Genomic DNA, 24565 nt, shown 5'->3' with positions numbered 1-24565 from the left:
AGAGACATCCAAAACATGCAGTGCTGGTGGTCCTCCAGGAACGTGGTTGAGAAACATACTTTAAATGATTTGTTTAGAATTTTAAAAGGCATTTTTCAATGCTATAAATTAATTTGCACATTTAAAAAAACCTCTATACGATAACAACTGATTATAACAATATAATAAATGTTATTAAAACATTTATAATAATGTTTCAAATAATCTGAATGATCATGTGACACTAAGGACTACTCTTGTTTGGCTTTGCCATCACATAAATAAATTACATGTGAAAATATATGAAAAAAGTAAAGTAATTCACAATATTACTATTTTTACAGTATTTTTTTTTATCAAATAGAGACTTTAAAACACATTTTAAATGTCTTACTGTCTCAAAATTTAAAAAGCACAGTAAAAACACAAATATTGGTTTAAATACTCAAGTTGTTTTAAAAACCTACGCACATAAAGCACCTTGAAGCTCTTACTTCTCAATCTGACTGTGCAAAGTTCTCCTCTCCCTTTCTGTCTGCTTGGTTAGAATAGCCAGCTCTCTCTTCTGCACCTGCCATTCCCACAGAGAAAAGGAAAAGAGCGAGTCGCGGTACAGGGGGCTGCTTTTGGACAGCATGGACCTCCACAGCGGAGCCATGACGCCTTGACCTGCCTGACCCCCAGCGCTCCCTTGAGACCCGGTCACAGCCTCTTCATCCTGACTCCCTGAACTCACGGCTGGCTGGGATACACAGGGGAGCAGGTCAGGGCCCGCAGGACCAGCATCCGACGCAGCGCCTGTCAACTGGGTCTCCGTGGTAATGGGGCTGCAATCATTTGTATGACGAAACAAGCGGGGTTTGCCGAATTGTGAGTAGTGGTGGGGGAGGAGTTGGGAATCTCCAGCAGGCAGTTGGGCGCGACACAAATCCCGAGATTACACTGATCTGTTTATTCCCAAGCACAACGGAGAGTTTTACTGCATCCACATAGAGCGGAAACAATAGTAAGCCTACTGTAGTGACATCCAACGTGGTCGGTTGTATCCAAACTTCTTTTCAAGTCCCTGTTGGTTGATAATATCCAGCGTAACACAAGAATTCGCAAAACCAAGCTGAAAGTCTGGATTTCGAAGAAACAAAAGCTTGTGATGCTCAGCCAGTCCTTGTACTCAGAGACCAGTTCCTTTGTGCTTTTCTATTTATTCCCAAAGGAGGAAAGGGGTAATCAGAGTGTCTTCCTGAAACGTAACGTCCTTCCCCATGAGCTCTCAAACACAACAAACCCTCATGGTGGTGTGTGTGAGTGTACTGTATATGAGGTCCTTGCCTTTGGGCTGATGTGTTCCACTGTGCATAAACAGTGTGCTTCAGTCAAAAGAGACACATCTGTGTTCCAGTTAACAAACATAAAGCATATCCACACCATTACATGCTTGTAAAATCAGACGACCCTAATAAATTCTTTTGTAAATCTTCATGAAACAAAACATGTCCTTGTTGTTTATGGTAAAAGTTTCTTCTTATTCCTGAATAGTGTTGTATTCCAAATGAAGATATTGATCAGAAAAAAAAAACGGATGATATTTGTTCTGCGTTTCCTCCTTTTCCGGCATTCAGTCACAGTCTTCTTTCACATGGCCTGGCATGTGGTCTTCTTCTTCCACCGTTTTCACATCTTTACGCCGCTGTCTTTCTCTGTCAGCTTTAGCTGCCTCTGACCTATTTCACTCATGAGGTTTTAATAACTTAACCTGATTAGCGCTGAAGTCAACACCCAATCCAGAGCCGGCTGGTCACAGCACAGCTACCAACCATGTGACAGCTCTGTCCCAGGGCAAATGTTCTCGAGAGAACACGAAAACATACAGAAAACACTTAGGACATCAAACCTATGCAAATCCCCCTGCGTTTTCACTCAATTACAAGCTCCGGCTAAATGAGCTGACTGGCAACCAAATACGGTTAAGTCTGTGCATCTGGTTGGCCATCTGCGCACCCTTTCACTCTCTTTTACCTCATTAAAGGCTGCGATATTAGAGACATTTCCAGAAGGAGATTACACACTGGAAATCATCCTTTTCTGGCTGTGAGCGTCCAAAACACAGCTATGAAGAAAATCCGGGACAAGGAGGTGATGTGCATGACCAGATCGAAAAAGATGACTCTAAACTGCAATTAAAGCCATTAGGGTGAAGACAGACTCACTCTGATGTAAGAAGCTAATTATATTATTGAATAAATGATCCCTTGGAAACTATTCATGCTTTGGTGCGGTACGGATGAAATATCATTAAATAAAAAAAGTGGTTCCGATTTAGGTTCCGCACAACGGTTTTGGTTCCTCAACAGCTTCATTAATAAATATTTTTATTAATATTTTATAATAGTAAAATATTTTTTTGCAAATTTTTATTTGGTTGTTACCATCACGTGTTTCTCATCCAATTATAGGGTGATGGAAACCTAACTATTGTCATGTAAATAATGTTCCAACAGCATAAAAAACATTTGGCTATTAGTAAAGATCCTTGTTATGTCTGCATACCCTCAGTAGCTGTGAACATAATCAGTTTAGTTTAGTCATTTAAAACAGTTTAATGATTATGTACCCCTTTATACATTTCTGGAGAAAGCAAAATACGTCCCAAGAGCTATGTTTTTTTGCAGTTTTTGTTTACACGAATCCACCAGAGGTCGCTGTGTACGCTTTTTCAGATCTCAAATTTCTCTCGCAAGTCCCAGTAGCACCTGCTCTTCTCACATAAATCCATCAGAGGCTGCTGTCAACTGACTGACTGACCAAACGACCGGTCGACCGAACCCCCCCACCCCCCACCCCTAATAGTGTTTTCAAAAGCACTGATTGACCCATCCACCCCGTTCCCTAAACCCAACTGCAGTGTTTTAAAAAGCAATCCAGAAAAAGAAAAACCCTTGCCTGATTTTTACCACAGATTTGACCACATTCTCACCCTGTTATTTACTTGTTTATTATTTTTTGGCTTTTGTTTTTGTCTTATCCGCTTTCTGGAACTGTCTTCACCAGACTTGAACCCTGTTGATGTGGTCCGACAGGCTCTGTGTCTCAAGACCGCCGACGTACATGTCAAGCTACCTGACAAACTAGAAACAACAGGAAAGCTGTCCATACGGAGATAAGCAGTCAGCTGGTAAGCAGCAAAAAGAAACAGCAGCATACCACCCCATAGCATTCATTTTGAAGATAAAATGCAGCCATACATACCTCTGGCTACATAATTAGCGATCTCTAGAAATTTATATAGGGCTACGTTTTCAGAATGAGCCTATGTTGGTTTAATCAGTTTTAATTTAGTTTAATCGTTTTACATGTATCAGTGTAAAACTGCATGTCTAAAACCTGTTAATCTCTAAATAAATTTAAACACAATAAATTTCTCTCAAAGATAAATAATGCACCTCTATTTCGAGTTTTTCTCTCTTTATTCTCTACAAAATTAGACCCTCCGTTCAACTAACCCATCCAGCAAACTAATCCAACCCAGCTCTGGATGACTCAGAGTGCTTGTAGACACAGTGTACTACACATGGACACACATAAAAAAAAGGAAGTGGAAGAGTTCAATTCCACCAAATATGAGTGCAACAATGAGTCCAGATGCTTCTCATAATCAGTATAATATGATTAGATGCTTCAAAAATATTAAAATATTGAAAAATATATGAAGAATCCCATCTCTGATCTACATAAAAAAACTGTAAAAACAGATTCTCCCAGCTCCTGAACTCTTACTCACTGACTAGCGCTGGCTCAACACAATGCATAATGGTGTAGGGGAAAGAAAAATAAGGGTCATCTCCTGTAGGGGATCTGACAGCATACAGAACGAGGCCATGAATTCCGTTAAAATGTCCCATGAGTCCCTAAACTCCCAGAGACGCCCTAGAACCAGCGGTGACATTATGTAGCAAGCCTCTGACAGTTCACATTAGCATTAGCGTATAGCATCGTTCAACCGCGCCTGCAGGCAAAGTCAAATAAGTCCAGTTCAGTGCTCACGAAAGGGTAGACTGAAGTAAGTGAGTTACAGATGGAGGTGTAGAGGATAAGATTATGGAAAAATTGCCATTCTCACTTTATCAACATATACTGTATAAAGGCAAGGCAAGACAAGTGTACTTATATAGCACATTTCATACACAATGGTAATTCAAAGTGCTTTACATACGAAAGAATAAAAGAAACCTAAAGATAGAAAATAAAAGAAACCTAGAAAATAAAATGTATTAAAAACGGATTAAAATGTGTTAAAACAGGTTATAAAAGAATGAAAAAAAAAAAGACATAATAGTGTGATCTGTCGGACGTAGCACAGTGCTCATTCAGTAAAGGCACAGCTAAACAGATGAATTTTCAGTCTTGATTTAAATGTGCCTAATGTTGGAGCACATCTGATCATTTCTGGAAGCTGATTTCAGCAGTGGGGGGCAAAGTAGCTGAAAGCCTGGCAGTCGTGTTCTGGATAATAAATACAGTTGAAGTCAGAATTATTAGCCTTCCTGAATTATAAGCCCCGCTGTATATTTATTCCCCAATTTCTGTTGAATGGAAAGAAGAGATTTTTCGCAACACATTACTAAACATAATAATTTAATATCTAATTTCTAGTAACTGATTTCTTGTATTCTTTTGACTTCAACTGTATATACACACATTCAGCTATGGACAAATTAAAAGACCAGAAATGATCTGGATTTACTATGTATGGGTTTTACATTTGTGTTAACTTTTGTGTTATTCTAAAATAACTATATTTTTAATATAAATATACTATATTTTTTTATATATTTTATAATGCTTCTATCAAATTAAAAAATATATTTTCATATGTATCATGTTATATTATATTATTAAATGTATTATATTGTTGTTGTATTTTTCTTCAGAAAATGACAATTTGTCAAAATAAGAAATCCTTCCATTTGTATAGATTGAAAATCAGGACAATTCCACCAAATGTTATTGTGTTATCTAAAAATAAATACAAAATTCTCTAATAGACGAACCTTTTTTGTTTTAAATGTGAAGAAATGCCATCAGTTGTTCAAAAAATAAAACAAAAAACATAAACTCAAAAACATTACTCAACCCCTAACTATAAATTATAAATCCACACAAACAGAGAAATTCCAATTGATCTCATGTTTTCCAATTGGTGTTTATATTCACAGTATTTCATGAATGTGTTTATATAGTAGGGCTGAAAACATATCGATTTCGCAATGTCACCATTCACAATAGTCACATCGCAGGATATGCAATAATAAAGGATAATAAATATTAATTTATTATTTGCCTGTGTTTTATGAGGCCTTTGACTGTATGAGGTTTTTTAAAAGCATTCCGGCATAAGAAACTCTGTTTGTCACTTGTGTTTGTAGCTTTAATAAATTATTTATTTTACTGAATTATTATTCAATCACTGTCCCTAAACACTTAGTCTTGGAAAACAGTAAAACACTGCTTATTTCAAATGTATCTTTTTCTTAATTGTATTTATCTATGTGTTTAATTAGTTTATTGTACTTTATGCAGAAGCACTTTCCTACAGAATCATTCAAATCAATCTAAAATGATAAATTCTTTCCAAATGAAGCTATTATAAAGACTACTGGTGAAATCGTATTTATATCGCGATCTATAATCGCAGAATAACAAAATATCTCAATGTTTTTTACAATATCATGCAGCCCTATTATAAGGTATACTTTGCAGTCAAAATGTCAGCCTAAGGATGTTTGCAGAATTAAGATACTTGTCAATGACTTGACCATGTCTAATTACTAAAATAATCTTTCACATTGACCCATCCAGCGCAGACAAACATTTCCATGATGCTCACTGTGTGGAAAACTCATGACAGCTGGTGTCCAAGTCAATAGGACACCAAAACATCCACCAAATACACACACAACCAAACTAATCATTACATAAGAATCTGCCCTGCTTTGTGAACAAGCAAAACAATGCAGCCAATTATACTTAGTTAAAAAGCTGAGCTAAGACATTTCTTAGAACCTCTTCATTGGGGGTTTAACTGTGTCAGTCCAGTCGCTCAATGGGAAAGAAATATCAACCAATCAATATGGCCTGTGTGCTGTACTCATCACATGTTCTGGCTGATTTGGTTTACTGACAGCAAAGGGAAACCTGATTTAACGACAAGCTCTGATCAATAAAGTGTTCAGCTGACTCACCGTATTGCAAGCAGCTCATGGCCTGATTTATCATCTGGGACTTCAGAGTGATCTCCTGCGAGGATGAAATAATTCAGTGCAATGTTTTTGTACGAGAATTGAGATATGTATGTTTGTGACTTACGACCGCTGATCTTGGTGCTGACTCTCTGTGCGAGCGAGATGCTTTGAGAGAGCTGGTCTCTGAAGCTTTGGCCCATGTAGTAATCGATGTCATTGGAGCGCAGAAGCTCTTCAAAGGTCTTGGTTGTGTCTCCGAGGTGCTGGGTCAGAATGTGGCACATGCCACGGCCCTCCCGCATCTTCTGCCGCAGGTGAGACAGCTCACGGGCCTGGGCCTGGATCAGCGTGTCAAACTTACTGCAGGGAGAATGGGAAAAAAGTGATGTTTGTAAAACGATATAATGGTGAAAATAGATCTGTGAAATGTGTAGTTCCTACAGCTGATTTAATAAGGAATCATACAGTATATAACTATAAATAAGTAAACAAACATATACAAATATAATAAATTATTAAAACATTGTTTAAAAAAACAAATAAAAAAATGTAACAAATTAAATGTAAAATATTTTTTATGTTTTATACATTTCATGTTTTCACATCATTTAATATTCAAAAAAAATTCTGTAAGTAGAAAAAACATTTTATTATGGAAAGCAAATCAAATATATAATTATAACTTTATCTTACATTTACTTTTATTGACATTTCCATATACAGAGTACGTAAACTTGTAATATGTAACTTAATTTACTTAACTATAAATTAGGGCTGCACAATATATTGTTTCAGCATCAATTTTGCAATGTGTGCATCTGCAATAGCCACATCGCAGGATAGGCAATGTTGATTAGTTGATTACAATCAGTGCAGAGTTTAGTTAAAATGGAGTAAAAGTTTAACATCTGAATGTGTTTTTAAAGAGAAAGTTCACCCAAAAACTAAACTCACTTTACTCACTATTTTCATTTCACCCTCACTTGTTTCAAGCCTTTTTGAGTTTATTTTTTATGTTGTACACAAGAAGAAGATATCTTAATAACTCAAATAAATGTTTAAAACAAGCTAAGGGTAACTAAATAGTGAGTAAATGTACATTTTTGAGTGAACTATCCCTTTAAGGCCTGTGACTGTGTATACATTTCAAAGTTTAAAACATTTGTAACTTTTCCCCCTTCATAATTATTTAAATAGCCAAAAAACATACATTTATTAATCAACATAACTTAAAACACAACACATATATAAACATAATGCCTTAACATTGTGTAAAATGAAGACAACATCAGTACAATACAAGAAAAACCTGATAGCATCAGCATCCTTTTGTCCACTTACAATTACATTTGGCTTTAGAAGTCATTTAAGAAAGGATGCCACATGGCAGTGAACTTGGACCCAGAACTATTTAAATTAAGTCTTATTTTTTCCAAATTAAGGAAATGCAACACATCATTGGCCCACTGTTTAAAAGAAGGGGGAAATTACTGTTTCCAATTGATTAAAATCCAGTGTCTTGCCAAAAGAGAAGTAAAGGCAATACAATCCAATTCTATATTGTTTGTTACTTTAATAAATATTACACAATATAGAATAAATACTATGCAGTGTTCATTATTCAATATCTGAACGTGAATATTGTTAGACTCTCCAGAAATCTATAATTCACTTTATCTTTGCTATATTGCATTTATCCATGCTTGTAAGTTATTTGTTAAATTATTCGAGATTCACTTCTTTACAAAATCACCCCAAATCAATCTAAAATGAAAAATTCTTTCCAAATAAAGCAGTATTCTTATCGCAATATATATCGCAGAAATACAAAATATCGCAATGCCAGATATTTCCATTAATGTGCAGCCCTATTATGAATTAAATAAACACAAAAAGTGAATAATTATATAATATTTTATAATAAATGAATAATATAAAAAATATAAATAAAAAAAACATTAAATTAATTAAAAAATATTTAGAAAAATGACAAGCAATATATTGCTATTTTTGGCTTACACTTAATGCACATTGCAATGTAATGCAATGTATTAATCTTACATTTATTTACTTACATATTTATTATATATGAAACTTTTATAACATATCAAATCTTAAAATTAAAATTGATATATTACTCATGTTACATATTATATTATGAATGTACTCACCCCGGCCAGTTTCCATTTTTGCCATCATCTGCATGACCTTTGCCCTTCCTGAGCTGCTCCTCCAGTGACGTCACACGTGAGACGAGCTCCTGCAGCTCTCGGTCCTGCTTGGGCTGCCGTGGCAGTGACCCGAAACCGTCCGACGACTGCCAGCCCTCGTCCTCTTCAGCTGTACTCTGCGTCTCAGAGTTATCCAGGCCCCAGTTGACCTTGCGAGGAGTGCCGACTGGAGTGCAATCACGCATCTGGGCTTGCAGGCTGCGAATCAGAGCCTGAGATCGCGACAGTTGACCACGCAGATCCTCCACCAGCTGCTGCAGGTACGTCACATCATGTTCAGGTTTCCCAGAGTTGTGTGTGGCGGGACCAGCCCACCACTGAGAGCCAGCATCCCGATAGGAGAGAGATGTGCAGAGCTCCAGATCATCAAACTCTGCAGCAGAGGAGGACATGCTTGCGTCAATGAAATCAAACTTCAAAGTTTAATACACTTCATCAAATTGGAAAGAATTAGACACTCACTGAAAGCTTCTTCTAAGAACTTTTGATAAAATATAGCATTCTCTCTATGGATAAATGGAAAAGTACACTCCCTGCATACTGGAAGATCCTTTTTACATTCTTCTGTAATGGCTCATGTTATCAGACTTTCAGCTTTTGTGCAAACAGTTGTTTAGGTGGGCACAACTGTGTTTTTATTTAAAAAATTAGTTTTTTTTTTTCGGTGGCGCAGTGGGTAGCACGATTGCCTCACAGCAAGAAGGTCACTGATTTGAGCCTCATCTGGGTCAGTAGGCATTTCTGTGTGGAGTTTGCATGTTCTCCCTGTGTTCCCGTGGGTTTCCTCCGGGTGCTCTGGTTTCTCCCACAAGTCCAAAGACATGTAGTACAGGTGAACTGGTAAAGCTAAATTGTCTGTAGCGTATGAGTGTCAATGAGTGTCAATGAGTGTGTATGAGTGTTTATGGGTAATTCCTTATAGGTTGCAGCTAGAAGGGCTTCCGCTGCGTAACACATATGCTGGATAAGTTGGCGGTTTATTCCACTGTTGCGACCCCAGATTAATAAAGGGAATAAGCCGAAAAGAATATGAATGAATGAATATATATTTTGCCAATCAATAATTGTTCCAATCATTTTGGGTCCATGGAAATTTGGTTATTTTTCTTCTCTTTCTAAATATATCAAAATGTACAACAGTGTTTTTTATTTTTTTATTGTTATTATTTTTTATTATTATTTGTATTTTAGTATTACTTATAAATATATTTCTTTGTATTTTAAATACAAGTTATTTTTAGTTTTATTGTCTAGTTTATTTTATTGTAAAGCACTATGGATCAACTACGGTTGTGTAAAATTGTGCTCTATAAATAAAGTTAGCCTTGCCTTGCCTTAAAATGTTTGATATTTTGTAATTTGTGAAAAATCCTATAAATAAAGGGGAAAAAGCTAAACTGGCAAAATATATATTTTTTTTACTGTGTCCCTGTTCACATGTTCCATGTACTAACTTTTGTAATAAAGGATGCATAATTGCATGCAACTAACTCTCAACACTCGTAACTAACATTAACCATATATTAAGTACATTCAGTCAAAAAATATTTCTCAGTACTTGTATATGCAGCGTTCCCACTCTTTCATAGAAACTAAATTAAAGGACGTTCAATGACTTTTTAAATCACTAATAATTTAAAATCAAGCACCTTTGTAATTCACACCCTCAGCATACTGCATAGCAACATGAAAGTCCTTCCTGTACTTAATATTTAATTTACACTAACTATTTACAATAAAATATCATAATAATGATGTTTTGAATGTGTCATTTTCAAGCATGTTGACCGTTTGTTTATGTTCAATGAACTTTAATACAATTAGCTGACTTCATTACTGGTAAAATTCAAATGTGGATCCTTAAGTATTGATAAAATGCATTATTTGTCTTAGTTCATGTACAAGATTTAGATTTAAGATTTTTAAATTAAGAATTTCTTTGTTTTTTTATTCAGTTTTTGAAAGCAGCACAGTACAATTGTTGAAATACCACCATACACTTTATTTCAAGCACTTTCAAGGACCTACAGTGCTCAGCATATATACTGTAAGTACACCCCTCACAGATCTCTCTTTTCAATTCATATTTTTAACAGGAAGCTATACAATATTATATTTGTGCAAATTAGATTAGTCAGTACTTAAGCCAAACCTGCTTATCTAACAAAATAACTTACAATAACGGTCCAAAAACTAGTACACCCAAATCTATGTTTTAGAAAAATATTAAATACAAATTTAAAAAAGAGGAAAAATCAATAAGCAAAAAATGTAAACATTTAGTTTAAATTTTGTAAGTTGTAATTTTATTTTTATTTTATTTAGCTTGAATTTAGTTGTATTATCTTTCTATTTTTAAATATGTTTAATAACTAAAATATTATTTGAATAAATATATCTGTTTAATAAATCTGTTTTGTTTAAATGCACTTTGCCTATATTCACTGAGAAATAGATAAAGATATTCATTTTTAAGATGGGGTGTACTCAATTATGTCGAGCACTGTATGTTTGTTTTATGTACCATACAGGCCTCGAATTCGTATGTCTGAAATTCAAGCGTGGGAACCCTGTACATGTATAGTTAAGGTGTAACCATAAAATTTAAGTGATAGTTCACCCAAAATGAAAATTGTCATAATTTACTCCCCTTGTTTCAAACCTGTTTTAACATTCTTCAAAATAACTTCTTTTGTCCCCATATAATTTTTCATTTTTAGATGAGCTATCCCTTTAAACAGCATGGATTTAGTCAGTATTGCCCTCTAGTGTTTACAGTGTATGTGTTCACCTGGACTGCTGGTGTCTTCTCTTTCGGCCTCGTTCTCACTGCGGCCACACGTCTCATAGCCCAGATCCTGAATGTCCACCTGGACCTGCTTACTGTCCTGCTGTACCGATGTTTCCGCTATACAAAAGACAAGACAAACTAGTGTTTTAGAAACTCGCACATTAAACTGAAGTGTAGTATAATAGTACACTACTGTAATACAATTTTGTTTATTATATACAATACATTTGTACTTATGCACTTCATATTCTGTAGATATATGGTTCAAGAAAGTGTCAAATTACACAGAATTGTATATATTCATTAAAATTCAAACAATCAACAAAAACAAATTGCATTTAAAAACCCAAAATATTTAAAAAACAGCAAAACAATATGTTAATTTAATAATTGACTCTGGACCACAAAACCAGTCTAAAATTGCACAGCTTTATATTTGTAGAAATAGCCAAATATACATTGTATGAGTAAAAAAAAAAAGCCAAAATCATTAGTACACTGAAAAAAAAAATAATTACAAGAAGTCAAAACAGCCAGTAATTTGTATAACAATAACAATTTAGTTTCAACTAAATTTAAGTTATGCAAGCTTAACTTAATATTAACTTAATATAGACAGTGTGGTTAATGTTAGTTGAGATGACTAGAAAAGTGCATGAGTCAACAAAAAAATTAAGGCAGCAAGATTTTTTACAGTGTAAAGATAATCATCCATTAAAGGATTTTGTACATTTCCCACTGTAAATTTATTAAAACTTAATTCTTTACATAAACACAAAATGCAGACAACTTTAAAGGCAACTCTTGCAGTATTTAGATTTTTTAACCCTTAGATAAGATTTTTTTTAAATAATGTATTTTGTAATTATGTACAAATTTTGTATGTCTGACAAATATTGTTCATCCAAACAAACCATGCATTAATGGAAAGCTTATTTATTCAGCTTTCAGTTGATTTATACATCTCAATTTCTCAAAAAATACACTTTTTGTAACCCCATTTGTTTTTGTAACCCACATTTTGTAACCTAATTTTGTATTTTTATAAAGAAAAAATTTAATAAATAAATAAAACTAAATTTAACAAAACAGGCTTGCAAAAATACACTTGGGTTTCTGTGCAAAACCTCTAGACAGACATTTGCATTAGTAGTTTTACTCACTGAGGAGTTCTCTGTAGTCTTTGAGCTGTTCGGCTTGAGCTTGAACTGTGGCCTCAGACACCATGAGTCTCTCCTGCAGTTCTCTGCTCTCCTGCTGGACCTGTGCAAGGTCAGACTTCAGCTGCACCGTCTGCTCCCTCGCTGACTCCCTTTCCTTACCCTAAAACACAAGCATACATGAAACACTGCAGTAAAAAAACATAGTAGCTACAGTAGCATCAGATCCAGCCAAACTCACCTTTGCACCAACTGTATCCACCAGCTGCCCGCAGGACGTGCTCTTCTGTCCAACATTTTGAAGATTCATTAAACCCTTGAGTTCCTCGTTTTGAGAGCGAAGAGTGAAAAATGCTTTCCTGTTTCGGGAGCACACACACATTTTTTGCACATTTATCATGTGTAAAGAAGGCTCTTGTATCTGTGCATGTTTATAGACATGCTGATGTTCAGTGATACAGTTATTGTGATAATGAACGTGTGTATAAGATTATTATGATGGCCACTTTAAATACCAGAAATAATCATTTATAATGTAAATGTTCAGAGTGGCTTTTAAGAATATTAATATTGTTTTTGGCAGTGATGTTCATCACAGCAACAAATTGTAAGCTGAGAAAATATTATATACTTTTACTTCTATGCTAATGAAGGACTACTGAGACATTCCAAGCATGGGATCCTCCTGGTGAGGCAGAGTTTCTCACAGCTCCGATACACATCTCTGCCATTTGCTTACAGTACTTACGTAACTTCGTTTATGACTTCAGTGTTGTAGTGATGAAATCAACAGAGACATTGATTAATTGTATTTCAATCTACAATATATTTGCTGAGTCATGGCCTGAGGAGAGTATGTTAATGTTCTTCTCCCCCACTTTATCTCCTCAACTTTGCTCTCATGTTCAGCTGGTTTGGGGGGGTTGGTTTTCACTCAAGTTTGACAATGCTTTGCTCAGGGTATAATAAGGAAAGGTAAGTGTTGATCTGGGAGAATGGCTTTTACTCTGCATCTCCCGCACACCAGTGCCTAGCCTCATATGCTAACAAAGGAAGTTTCACTGTCTTTGTTGCTCAGCAGTGCACATGTTACAGCTAATTTCTTTATACAGTATGTTAGTTTGTTTCATTCTACTGTCTGTATATTTAAACATTTAACTTAATAAACAACTTTGCCTGCTTTAAGACGTAGAGATTCTTTCTCTTTATCAATGATGATAACAACTTTAATGGAGTCAGATTAATTACAATGGAGTCAGATAAATAATGGATTTAAACACGCCATCCTTCAACTACTTTCGGTTTCCGATTATTGATTCAGAATAGCAGCGTAAGCATCAAGCCTTACAAAATGGTTAAGGTCTGAATAGGCTATTTGTTTTCAAACTGAAACTTTTTCACTTGCTAATCTGGCCTATGTGATGCCGGAGATCTTGACAGAAAAAAAGTTCTAAATCTTTAAGCGCCTTTTGTTTAACACTTTACAAAAGGGTCCATTTGTTGACACCAGTTCATTTTAGCTGCACTAAGCATTTTTTGTCAAAAGCAATGTTGATATTTTAAAGCATAAAAAACTTGCCCATAACCCAACAATACCTCCTTTTTATATCTCTGTTAAAGTTACTAGACATGCCCCTTACAGCTGATTGGCTACAAGTGTGTTTTGGGACTTAGTCTGACACTGTTTAAAAGAGTTTTAAAAAATATATTGCTTACTTTATAATTAAACTAATGCATTTATTAATCTTTGATGATTTTAATTTCTTAATGTTTAATAACTTATTTAAATCTCATTTTAACTAACTAACATTAGCATAAATTCTGTAACAGCTTGTTACAAATGCTATTTTTCACTGTAGATGTTAGTTCATGAATGTAGTTTAATTTGTTTTTATCATTTGTCTATTCTGAAAATGTATACAAGTATACTTATTGTTATTATACCTGTCAAAATTACCCTCATTGCAGCTTATGTCAATATACTGATGTCATTAAATACAGTCATATGCCTAGTGTTGTATGAACATCTGTACCTCATCTGAGAGAGAGAGGAGAAACCAGCCTTTTCCAGCTGTGACTTGAGCTCCATCAGTTCTCTCTCTACTGCCCTCTTCTGCTCCACCAGCTGTTTGACCTCCGCCAGACCTGGACCTTCAGCTACTGCATCCTGACAGCCTCTGAGACCCTGGTGCTGATCACAGCTCTGTGGACATAGAAACAACATAAGAAGAACGTCCTGTGCAACGCTGCAATATAAATACTTTTGACTCAATGATTTTTATATTCTGTATTTCCTGAGGATGTATAATTGAAGACCGGTAAAACAATTTATTGCAGTACATTTATTTTCAAAAAACAAAAATCAGCATACTATCATCTCCAAAAAACATTGCAAGAATTAGATGCTTTGTTTCTAGTGAGGACTTAGAGAAACTTGTTCATGCTTTTATCAGCAGCAGGGTAGATTACTGTAATGGACTCCTCACTGGTCTTCCCAAAAAGATAGTCAGACAGTTGCAGCTCATCCAGAATGCTGCTGCCAGGATTCTGACCAGAACCAGAAAATCAGAGCACATCACACTTGTCCTCAGGTCTTTAAACTGCCTCCCAGTTACATTCTGAATACGTTTTAAAGTATTATTACTGGTCTATAAATCACTTAATGGCCTAACACCTCAATACATTACAGATATGCTCACTGAATACAAACCTAACAGGTCACTCAGATCATTAAGCTCAAGTAAATTAGAAACACCAAGAATTCAGTCAAAGCAGGGTGAATCAGCCTACCCTACTTTGCTGGAATCAGCTTCCAGAAATGATCAGATGTGCTCCAACATTAGGCACGTTTCAATCAAAACTGAAAATTCATCTGTTTAGCTGTGCCTTTACTGAATGAGCACTGTGCTACGTCCGACAGATTGCACTATTATGTCTTTCTCTTCTTTTTAATTCTTTTATAACCTGTTTTAACACATTTTAATCTGTTTTTAATCATTTTTAATTACTTTAATCATTTTTATTTTCTTGTTTCCTATATTCTTGCTTAAATAAAGCACTTTGAATTACCATTGTGTTGAAATGTACAATATATATAAAAAAAACTTTCCCTGCCTGTTTTATTTAAAATAACATAACCTATTTATGTTTTATAGTTGTAGGCAAGTATGATAACACTGACTAAAACTGAACTGAAATAAATTAAAGCTAAAGCAAAATGAACAATAATAATTACATTCATTCATTTTCTTGTCGGCTTAATCCCTTTATTAATCTGGGGTCACCACAGCGGGATAAATCGCCAACTTATCCAGCAAGTTTTCACGCAACGGATGCCCTTCCAGCCGCAACCCATCTCTGGAAAACATCCACACACTCATACACTACGGACAATGTAGCCTGCCCAATTCACCTGTACTGCATGTCTTTGGACTGTGGGGGAAACCAGAGAACCCGGAGGAAACCCACGCGAACGCGAACTATTAACTGTTTCGCCCATAATAAGAACATATAAAGCTTAAATGTTCAAAACATAAAGCACTCTGAATTAAAAATGTATTTAAAATGTGCAACATAAACTACCTTACCATTAATCTAGTATAGTACATTATTTTTAAATATAGTATAGCATTTCCTCCATTGTAAATTACTTTTTACTTTTTATATGGTGCAACATAGTACAGTACAATACACTATTACAGTAGCATAGTAATCATGGATATTAATGTTTGTGGTTAATTTGATTTCAAATAATGAGAAATGCTCTCTGCATATCGCATCTTCACACATAAAGTAAAACATATAAATACATAAACACATAGAGCCATTATGTATTTAGCATGCCTTCATACCTGCAAGCTGACCAGAGACTGAGCTGTCCGTTTGGATCGCTTTTCATCTTCACCGCTGCCTGCAAACTCACTATTGCAGTCTTCTTCATCCTCCTCCTCCTCTCCATCATCTGAAGTGAAACCTATCAGAAAGAAAACTAGACTGTAAGTACAGAAATACACTCAAACACACTCACACGGTGCAAGTGTCTACGACTGTTGCAAGTGTTACCATAGAGACTAGTGAACATAATACTCTGAATGAGGCTCGTCTTACGGACAGCGAGTAACCTACGAGTAACCTGTCATCCACAGCATATTCTCTTAGCTAGTCCACCATATATACATCCAATACAGGATCATTCTGAATCTCAGTGACACACACAGAAAACAACAACAGAAGACAGGAAGAGCAAGAGCAAACAGATAAGATTCATTTCCTGAGTGGCAGCACTGCCCTGTTCTGGTTTCATTCCATTATTGTAAGTTCAAATTTTGCTTGAGTTAACAGAATAAGTGGTATACTTATATTTGTAACCTTTTGACTAAAATAGGACTTAAAATATGACCAAAAATTCTGACTAATAGGAGTCAAAAATGTTTAGCATTTTGTAATGAAACTACTATGTAAATCAACACTGAATACCTTCAGCTGTTCTTTAAAGACAAATATTATTTTATTGCGACTATCTGACACTATTAAGTAGTAAAATAAGAGCAATACATATTTATATTGATCGATTTATATTATATTTATCATTAAATGAATAAACTGACATATATGCACTGTAAATTTATGACCACTCAAGAGTGAAGTTAAAGGATTTTTTCATCAACTTACTAATAAATAAACAAAGTACAAAGGTTTAGCTGTTCTTACAAGACAAATATTATTTTGTTTGCGACTATCTGGCATAACTGAATATTAAAATAAGATCAGTACTTAATTATATTGATTTATATCATATTCATCATAAAATGGATAAACTAACATATATGCCATATAAATGTATGAACACTTATTAGTGAAGTTAAGGGATTTTGCATTAACTTACTAATAAATAAAGTACAAAGATTTAGTTGTTCTTACAAGACAAATCTTATATTATTTGCGACTATCTGGCATTATTTAATATTTAAAAAATCAGTACTTAATTATATTGATTTATTTATAACATATTCATCATGAAACAGACTAACATGAAGTTTAAATTTATGATCACTCAAGAGTGAAGTTAAGGGATTTCGCATTAACTGACTAATAAATAAACAAAGTACTATGATGTTAACAACTTGGTAATGTAGATTAGCTATAAATAATGTATTGTCTTCTAATTAGATTTGAAAACCTTGTAGATTCTGAAGCTCTTTTGTTGTATAATATCTGAAAACAGGACTTTTGGTATATATTTATACTGCATATACTGTTTAAATTGGTTATAAACAGACAATAGGAATGAGTTTGATTACGTTTATTGTGTAGCTCGGCCTCTTGGGCATTGATTGTGCTTTGTGACTTTGGGAAATGGGACAAAATGGAGAAGAAAGAAAGATATAGAAGAGTATAGAAAGAACAGACAAGTTTTCACCACATACATCCAGTGTTTTTCTCTTCAAGTATATTTCATAGAATGAATTACTAAGAGTCAAAATGATCATGATGTATACAAAAAAGAAAACTGCTAAAGAACAGCACAACACATACATTAAATGTTTATAAAAGCATCAGAAAGGCAGTGATGGGATATATTCACCTTGATAATAAGTGCAAATTATATGACATGCTACACACATTAGTTTCATGCAGAAACACACTTATATTTCACACTTTGAACTGAATTACTACATGTCTCTAAATGAACACATCAGTGCTTACAGTGAAACTGCTTTTTTAGGTACTCAAGTTTTTCTTTATAATAAACTGTGACAGTAAAACAAGACAATTTTACAGCCTTAACAATAAAATATTAAAGTTTTAGGTTTCCGCTTTAAATTAATAAATTAGTTTATTCTGTGATAATTAAATTAAAATAAACTAAATGAACTAAAATGTAAATGATTGACTGTTAAAAACCTCATGCACACAGACAAAAGGAAACATAACTACACATTATGTTGTTAGAATCCATTACAATAGTTCATCCGCTGTTCGAGACAGACTCTAATGGCTTTAAATAATTAAAACTGCACAATTCAGATTTCAGTTATTACTAATTCACACATTGTTAATCTCAGAACATGCTTATTTAGCAATTATAAACACAATGCAATGCACAAAGCCTCATTTGTCCACTGCAGCCCGGGAGGCCAGATTACAGAGCAAACTGCAGCCCGTCCCCACCTCCAAAATCAGCATGAGGTTGAACTGCCTGTCCTGTTTCCATGGACACCAATGGATCCAAAAGAGCCTGCTTAAAAAAAATAATCATCATATGGTATGTGCATAAAAAGTTGGAATTGTACAGTACTAGATGAGGAATTAAACCCTATATTAAAATACAGGGTTAACCCTATAATTCATAGAAATCCTCACATTCAAAATAATAGTCAGAAAAATGTAGAAATATACCAATATTTCTTTTACTTTCAATAAAAGGCTTGTAATATGTTATGTACAACAGGATTTGATCATATTTAGTGGTGTTAGAAGTACGCTTTTTGTGCCTGTATAAACAGATTTGACAAAATGTGATCTTGGCTGACAAAACCTTATTTCTTGCAATAGACAAAAACATATTATAAGACAAAATTACATATAATTACAATAAACATTTATTTTATGAGAAAAATCATTAGGATAGCAAATAAAGATAATATTCAATTGTTACATTTTTTTAATTCTCTACTGTAAATATATCAAAACAAATGTATTTGTAAGGAAGACAATTAAAATATATGTTTATAAATATAAATAGAGTTGGTAAATAGAGTAAATAATTAAAAAAAAACTTTAGTTAAAACTTTTATTCAGGTGGAATGATAGTGATTGAATGGTTGTTGGCCCAATTGGGTAGCTTTACATGGACGTAGGAAAATTAAGACCCGTTTAAAATAATTTCAGACCTACAACACAATATATCAGTGAATTTAAGATTTTTTAAGAACTAATATTCTGATTTTAAAAATGTAAAACATTTTAAGAGCCTGCGGATACCCTATTAATTATATAAATTTAAAGGTGATTTTTAAAGTATTTTATTAACCCTCAGATGCCAAATATTGGCATATCCTAAAATAAATAATCAGAAAATTAATGGAAATCTTATTTATTTAGTTTCATATGATAATAATATGACATTTATGGCTAGTTTACAAGGTCCAGGTCCAGGTTTACAAACAAGTATTTTTACACTTTAAAACACTCATTTAGAGTCAAAAATGTATCTTAATACTAAACATATATGGAGCTTTTGAGTCTATAAAGACATTAACCCCTTTCACATCATGTATCCTGGTAAACTGTCATTAATATATATTGTGCAAACAGGAGCTTTTCAAAAATACAATTAACTCACCCAATTAGCAGGTATGAGAAGTTGTAACATTACCAATACATCACACGTACAGAGTGCACCGATGTAAGATGTCTACTCTGGGCCAGTCATAATATTCTGATACATTTACTCTTCACTGTTTGACTTAACAGAAATCTGTGTAACTATATATGTGCATAGTACTTAAGGCTCAATCACTTGTGTAGACACACTTAAAGGGCCATGAAACCCCCTCGTTTCAGCAGGGTGTTTTCACACCTCTACTTTCGAAAAAGTCAGAAAAGTGGGCGTGTCCAGCTCTGTTTAGGGGGGAGTGTCGGAGGAACTAAAGTGGGAGGGTGTGGGAGTGTCTATTTGTGCACGCGCGAGTTTCAGAGTCAAAATACACACACACACACACACACACACACACACACACACACACACACACACACACACAGAGAGACAGGAGAAAGCGATGGTGTTTAACCTACATGGACATCTGTAGTCGAATTATTTGCTGAATTAATAAATGTTGGACTTTAACTGCAGTTTGGCTCTTTCATTCAGGGAATTCATTCATGCCCCTCGCGACAAACGAGGTATTTGATTCGAGGAACTGCTCTAAGCGTGTATTTTTCATGCAATGTTTGATACCGCACGGCAAATGAGAGAAAAAAAAACTCCGCATTTCCCGGAAACTTAGATGCACACGGCAGGTAGCGTCAGAAAGCCGCGTGTGTTATTCCGGTCACTAAATGCGGTGCTAACATTTCTGCACTCAGTGCTATAGTTAACTTAATTCGATACGAGCAAACTGAATAAACAAAGAGCACTGGTCGCTCACTTACCAAATCTGTAGAGACAGGACAATCACCAGCAACTAGAGCCGCGTCTTTATGGAGAGAATACTACAAGCAAATCCAGATTTCAGCGTTTGCAGATGAGAACAGCTCTCAGGTAAACAATAATCCTCCTTAGACACGTAAATTATTGTTGTCGAGCGTTGCGTACACTGTTAATCCACACGTGATCCAGATAAGCTCTCACAGAGAGAAAATGAAAACGAAACTTAACGGCAGCAAACTATAAAAGTAACACTTCACGCTTGTTTTGCCAACACAACGTGGCGTCTTTGTGGTGTAAACACGGTGACACAAATGAATATTAATGAAGTTGCACAATAGAGCGCGCTGATTGGTTTGAACCAAGCCTTACTCATGCATTAATGTATCACACTGTAAGACGTAATAAGACTCACTCAGGCACAGACGCCCAGTCTGCACGCTGGAATACACGCTATTATGTCATGACCGTGACGCAGCTTCAAAAATTCGTTTCAAACAGGAAGTACGCATTTGCTTGAAATAACGCAAAAACAACCAATTTACACTTTTTAGTGAAATATAGGTGTCCTAATAGTGTTTTTAGCAGTGTGGGACACATATACGACTGTCAAAAGCTCAAAAAATGTGTTTTGGTGTTTCGTGACCCTTTAAATACCTTGTGATTATTGCAGGACGCTTCCTGACTTTCCACCTTCTCTCTCAGCAGCTGCAGCTCTTGAGTCAGTCGCTCTACCAGTGGTAAATCAGATGGCTCCACCAACTGCATCTGAAGGTCCTGATAAACAAATGTGTTCAATATATCTCAAAAAAAGAAAGACTATAGGCTATATGCACAAGGACTTTTAAATTTTCAGTAACCCAGTACAAGCAATTCCGGTTTATTTCTGTGTTTAAGGTCTGTTTTCTTTAAAAATCAGTGACCTTCACTGCCTGATTGATATACAATATAAAGAGGGTCTCAAACTGTACAAGAAGCACTGCTTTAAACTACATTGTTTCATGCCATGTCTTTAAAATATGGAAATTTATTTTACCACAGTTATTTTCAATGGTTCCTGCACTTGTCTGGTGCTTCTGACGGCGCTTCTGTTTAAAATTTTGTACTCTTTAACAACTAAATGAATGCTTAAGTCTATTTAAATGAATGGATTTTAATTACATTACAACATTGATGCTGTAAAAGGAACCGTATGTAATTGAAAATAGTCACATTAAACTTTCACAGGAAGTTTATCGGTGGGTGAAAAACACTAGCTGTGCATATACCCCATTGTAAAAGACTAGCACACAAACCTTGATGATTTCCTCTTTGACGCTCGCTGTCCTGCTCAAGGCATCTAGATCTGAGGTTTGGGTTTGGAGCTGGTCTTGGTAGGATGCTAAGGTGGCACGCAGGATGCTGAGCTGGGTCTGGGCTTCTCTTTCTCTGCGCAGAGTCATCTGGAGCTCATCCATAAGTGCTTGTGTGTCTTCTTGGGTCAACTCAGGGTTTGCTGACCCGAGTTGCTTTCGTAGCTCCTGCAATCGAGCTGTCTGTTCGGCCATAACCTGACCTACACGCCCTGCCGAATCCTGCGAGATTGATTGTGATGTAAAAAAAAAAAAGAAATTTAAAGTCCAGAAGGCACATTGGATTAACTTATATATATATTAAAGATAAATTTTATTAAATATAAGGTTGAAGTCAAAATTATTGTCAAATATTTCCCAAATGATGTTTAAAAGAGCAAGGAATTTGTCACGATATATACTATAAGTTAAGCATTTAAATGTCACTTTAAGCTGAGTACTAGTATTTTAAAAAAAAAATTATAAAATATTTATTGTCATCATGGCAAAGATAAAAGAGAGTTATTAAAACTATCACAGTACATTTAGAAATGTGCTGAAAAAATTATTTCCGTTTAACAAAAATCGGGGGAAAGTATATAGGGGGGGCCAATAATTTTGACTTCAAATGTATAAAATATATTTATTTTTAGATGAGTGATAGCATGTCACCTTGATGTAATGCTCTCTTGAGCTGATGGTGTTGAGCAGGTCCTGGACCTGTGAGTGATGCTCTTGAGTCTGTCTGCTGCGGTCTGAAAGAAGCTCCTGGAATAAGCGCTCCTTCAGCTGCAGCCGAGACTTGAGCTCCTCTGCCACCTCACCGGCCCCGACTGACACCTTACTGAGCAAAACTGCAGTCATTTCCTGCAGAGAAGTCAACGAGATAAAAATGAGGCCAACGGAATTTAATGATCCCAGAGAAATCTTGCACAATATTGTGCTGTATTATGTAAAAGTACTTGTATAGTCTGTCTTAGGTTATGTGTATAGTTAAGTATTTATAGTAAAAGCATAGGTAGTAATTGGTATAGTTAGATTACTGCTCCGGTATGTAAACTATGTATAGGTTTTGTATGGGTATTAAATAGTTTTACATTCAGTATTTATGATTTTGTTTTTTTATATAGCACAGTGGTTCTGTCATTTCATTTCACTGTATGTTCAATAAAGCTCAGCTTGACTTGACTTTATTGGAACAATGGAGTTTTTGTTTGTTTGCTTTGTAGTCTTATCTAGATTATTATTTGCTAAACATATAGCAATATTGTGATATATTAGTACAATTAAAGTGCCACATGATCCTTCAGACATATTATATCATACATCATATATATCTAGAAATATTTCTTATTAATATAAAAGGTTGAAAACAGATGTGCTGCTTCAAATATTTGTATTAAGAATGTAACAAAAACTTTTATTTCAAATAAATGCCGTTCTTTTAAACTCCTGAAAACAATTTATTGAAAACAATAAGAATTATTTTTAATCATGGTGCTCCAAAATCATTGTATAAGAATGATTTCTAAAGGATTATGGGACATTTAAAAATAGTGTAATACAACAGCTTAACCTTTACAGGAATAACTTGCATTTAATTATATTATAAAAGAGAAAATAGTTTTAAAATGTAGAAAATAGTATTATTTTACATAGTAATAATATTATTTACAATTGTATTGTATATAGAATTTTTTTTTATATTCTCAAGTCTTCACTGTAGTATACAATCAATCTGTAGCATGTGTTCACCTCTGCCTCTTTGGTGCGAGTGTGCAGTGAAGTCTGCAGCTGACTGATTAAAGCATCTCTTTCCCTCAGGCTGCGCATGTATGACTCTTCTCTTTCACTGTGAACACCCTGAGCACTGCGCCAGGCCTCACACACCTGCTCCAGCTCCAAACCTTTACCACGCAGCAGCATCTCCAGACTCTGCACAGATGAGCACATGAATACAGTTCTGAACAGATCGTAATAGCGGTGTTCAGCATTTTAACAGAAGGTTAATGTGATGAAAATAATACCATGATGGTTTCCTCATTGTTGGACAGCACACATCGAAGTTTTTCCAGGTCTCTCTCCTTCTCTCTCAGCAACAGCTGCAGTTTACGCATCTCGTCTTCCTTCTGCTCCATGCAGGTGAACTTCTCGTCTACAGCACGCTGAGACAGAAAAGGCAAAGTTTATTAATAGAGCATATTTCAAACAATAACAGTAGTAATCCTAAGCAAAACGTTTTGGGGTTTTTTTCCCACAAGAAATTGTTTCTTAATTTAGCAAGGTTGTGTTAAATAGATCAATTACATTTATAATCCCATCCATTTTAAATAACTGCTGTTATTTGGAACTAAAACAAAATAAATAGAAAATATACAATGGTTTGCAAAAAATGTAAAACTGCCTACTATTTTGATAATAAAATGATAAGCAACAGCTCAGTCCATTAAAGTGATTTCTAATATTACATGTGACAATGAAGACTGGAATAAATGTGAAAAAATATATTTGATAAAATTATATTATAATATTATAAAATTAAATAAACTTTTTTTAAATTTATATAGAATATAAAATTAAACTGTAATAATATTTCAAAACATTACTGTTTTTGAATAAATAAATGCAACTGCATTCATGAGCATTAAAGGCTGGTTTAATATTTAATAACAACAGATAAAAGAC

General features: G+C 34.7%; 1 protein-coding gene across 50 annotated transcripts in view; it reads right to left on the bottom strand.

Annotated features, from left to right (window-relative positions):
- pde4dip (phosphodiesterase 4D interacting protein) overlaps positions 1-24565 on the bottom strand; it is a 61976-nt gene that overhangs the window by 17796 nt on the left and 19615 nt on the right. For 32 of the 50 annotated variants that reach the window (XM_073933497.1, XM_073933503.1, XM_073933508.1 and 29 more), the window contains 14 exons: positions 23908-24045; positions 23636-23815; positions 22553-22747; positions 21845-22123; positions 21207-21326; positions 18572-18638; positions 16252-16373; positions 14434-14603; positions 12642-12759; positions 12404-12563; positions 11241-11357; positions 8390-8822; positions 6343-6578; positions 6219-6273 (listed from right to left, as the gene is read on the bottom strand). In XM_073933497.1, coding sequence (XP_073789598.1) covers positions 6219-6273; positions 6343-6578; positions 8390-8822; positions 11241-11357; positions 12404-12563; positions 12642-12759; positions 14434-14603; positions 16252-16373; positions 18572-18638; positions 21207-21326; positions 21845-22123; positions 22553-22747; positions 23636-23815; positions 23908-24045 — 2390 coding nt within the window. Of the gene's footprint in view, positions 1-6218; positions 6274-6342; positions 6579-8389; positions 8823-11240; positions 11358-12403; positions 12564-12641; positions 12760-14433; positions 14604-16251; positions 16374-18571; positions 18642-21206; positions 21327-21844; positions 22124-22552; positions 22748-23635; positions 23816-23907; positions 24046-24565 lie in introns of all 50 variants that reach the window. The other 18 variants (XM_073933495.1, XM_073933499.1, XM_073933507.1 and 15 more) reach the window with 1 other exon arrangement.

Source organism: Danio rerio, chromosome 20 (assembly GCF_049306965.1).
Source record: "Danio rerio strain Tuebingen ecotype United States chromosome 20, GRCz12tu, whole genome shotgun sequence".
Taxonomy (NCBI): domain Eukaryota; kingdom Metazoa; phylum Chordata; class Actinopteri; order Cypriniformes; family Danionidae; genus Danio; species Danio rerio.
The sequence above is the reverse complement of the archived record's forward strand: the minus strand, read 5'-3'. Positions and strand labels throughout refer to the sequence as shown.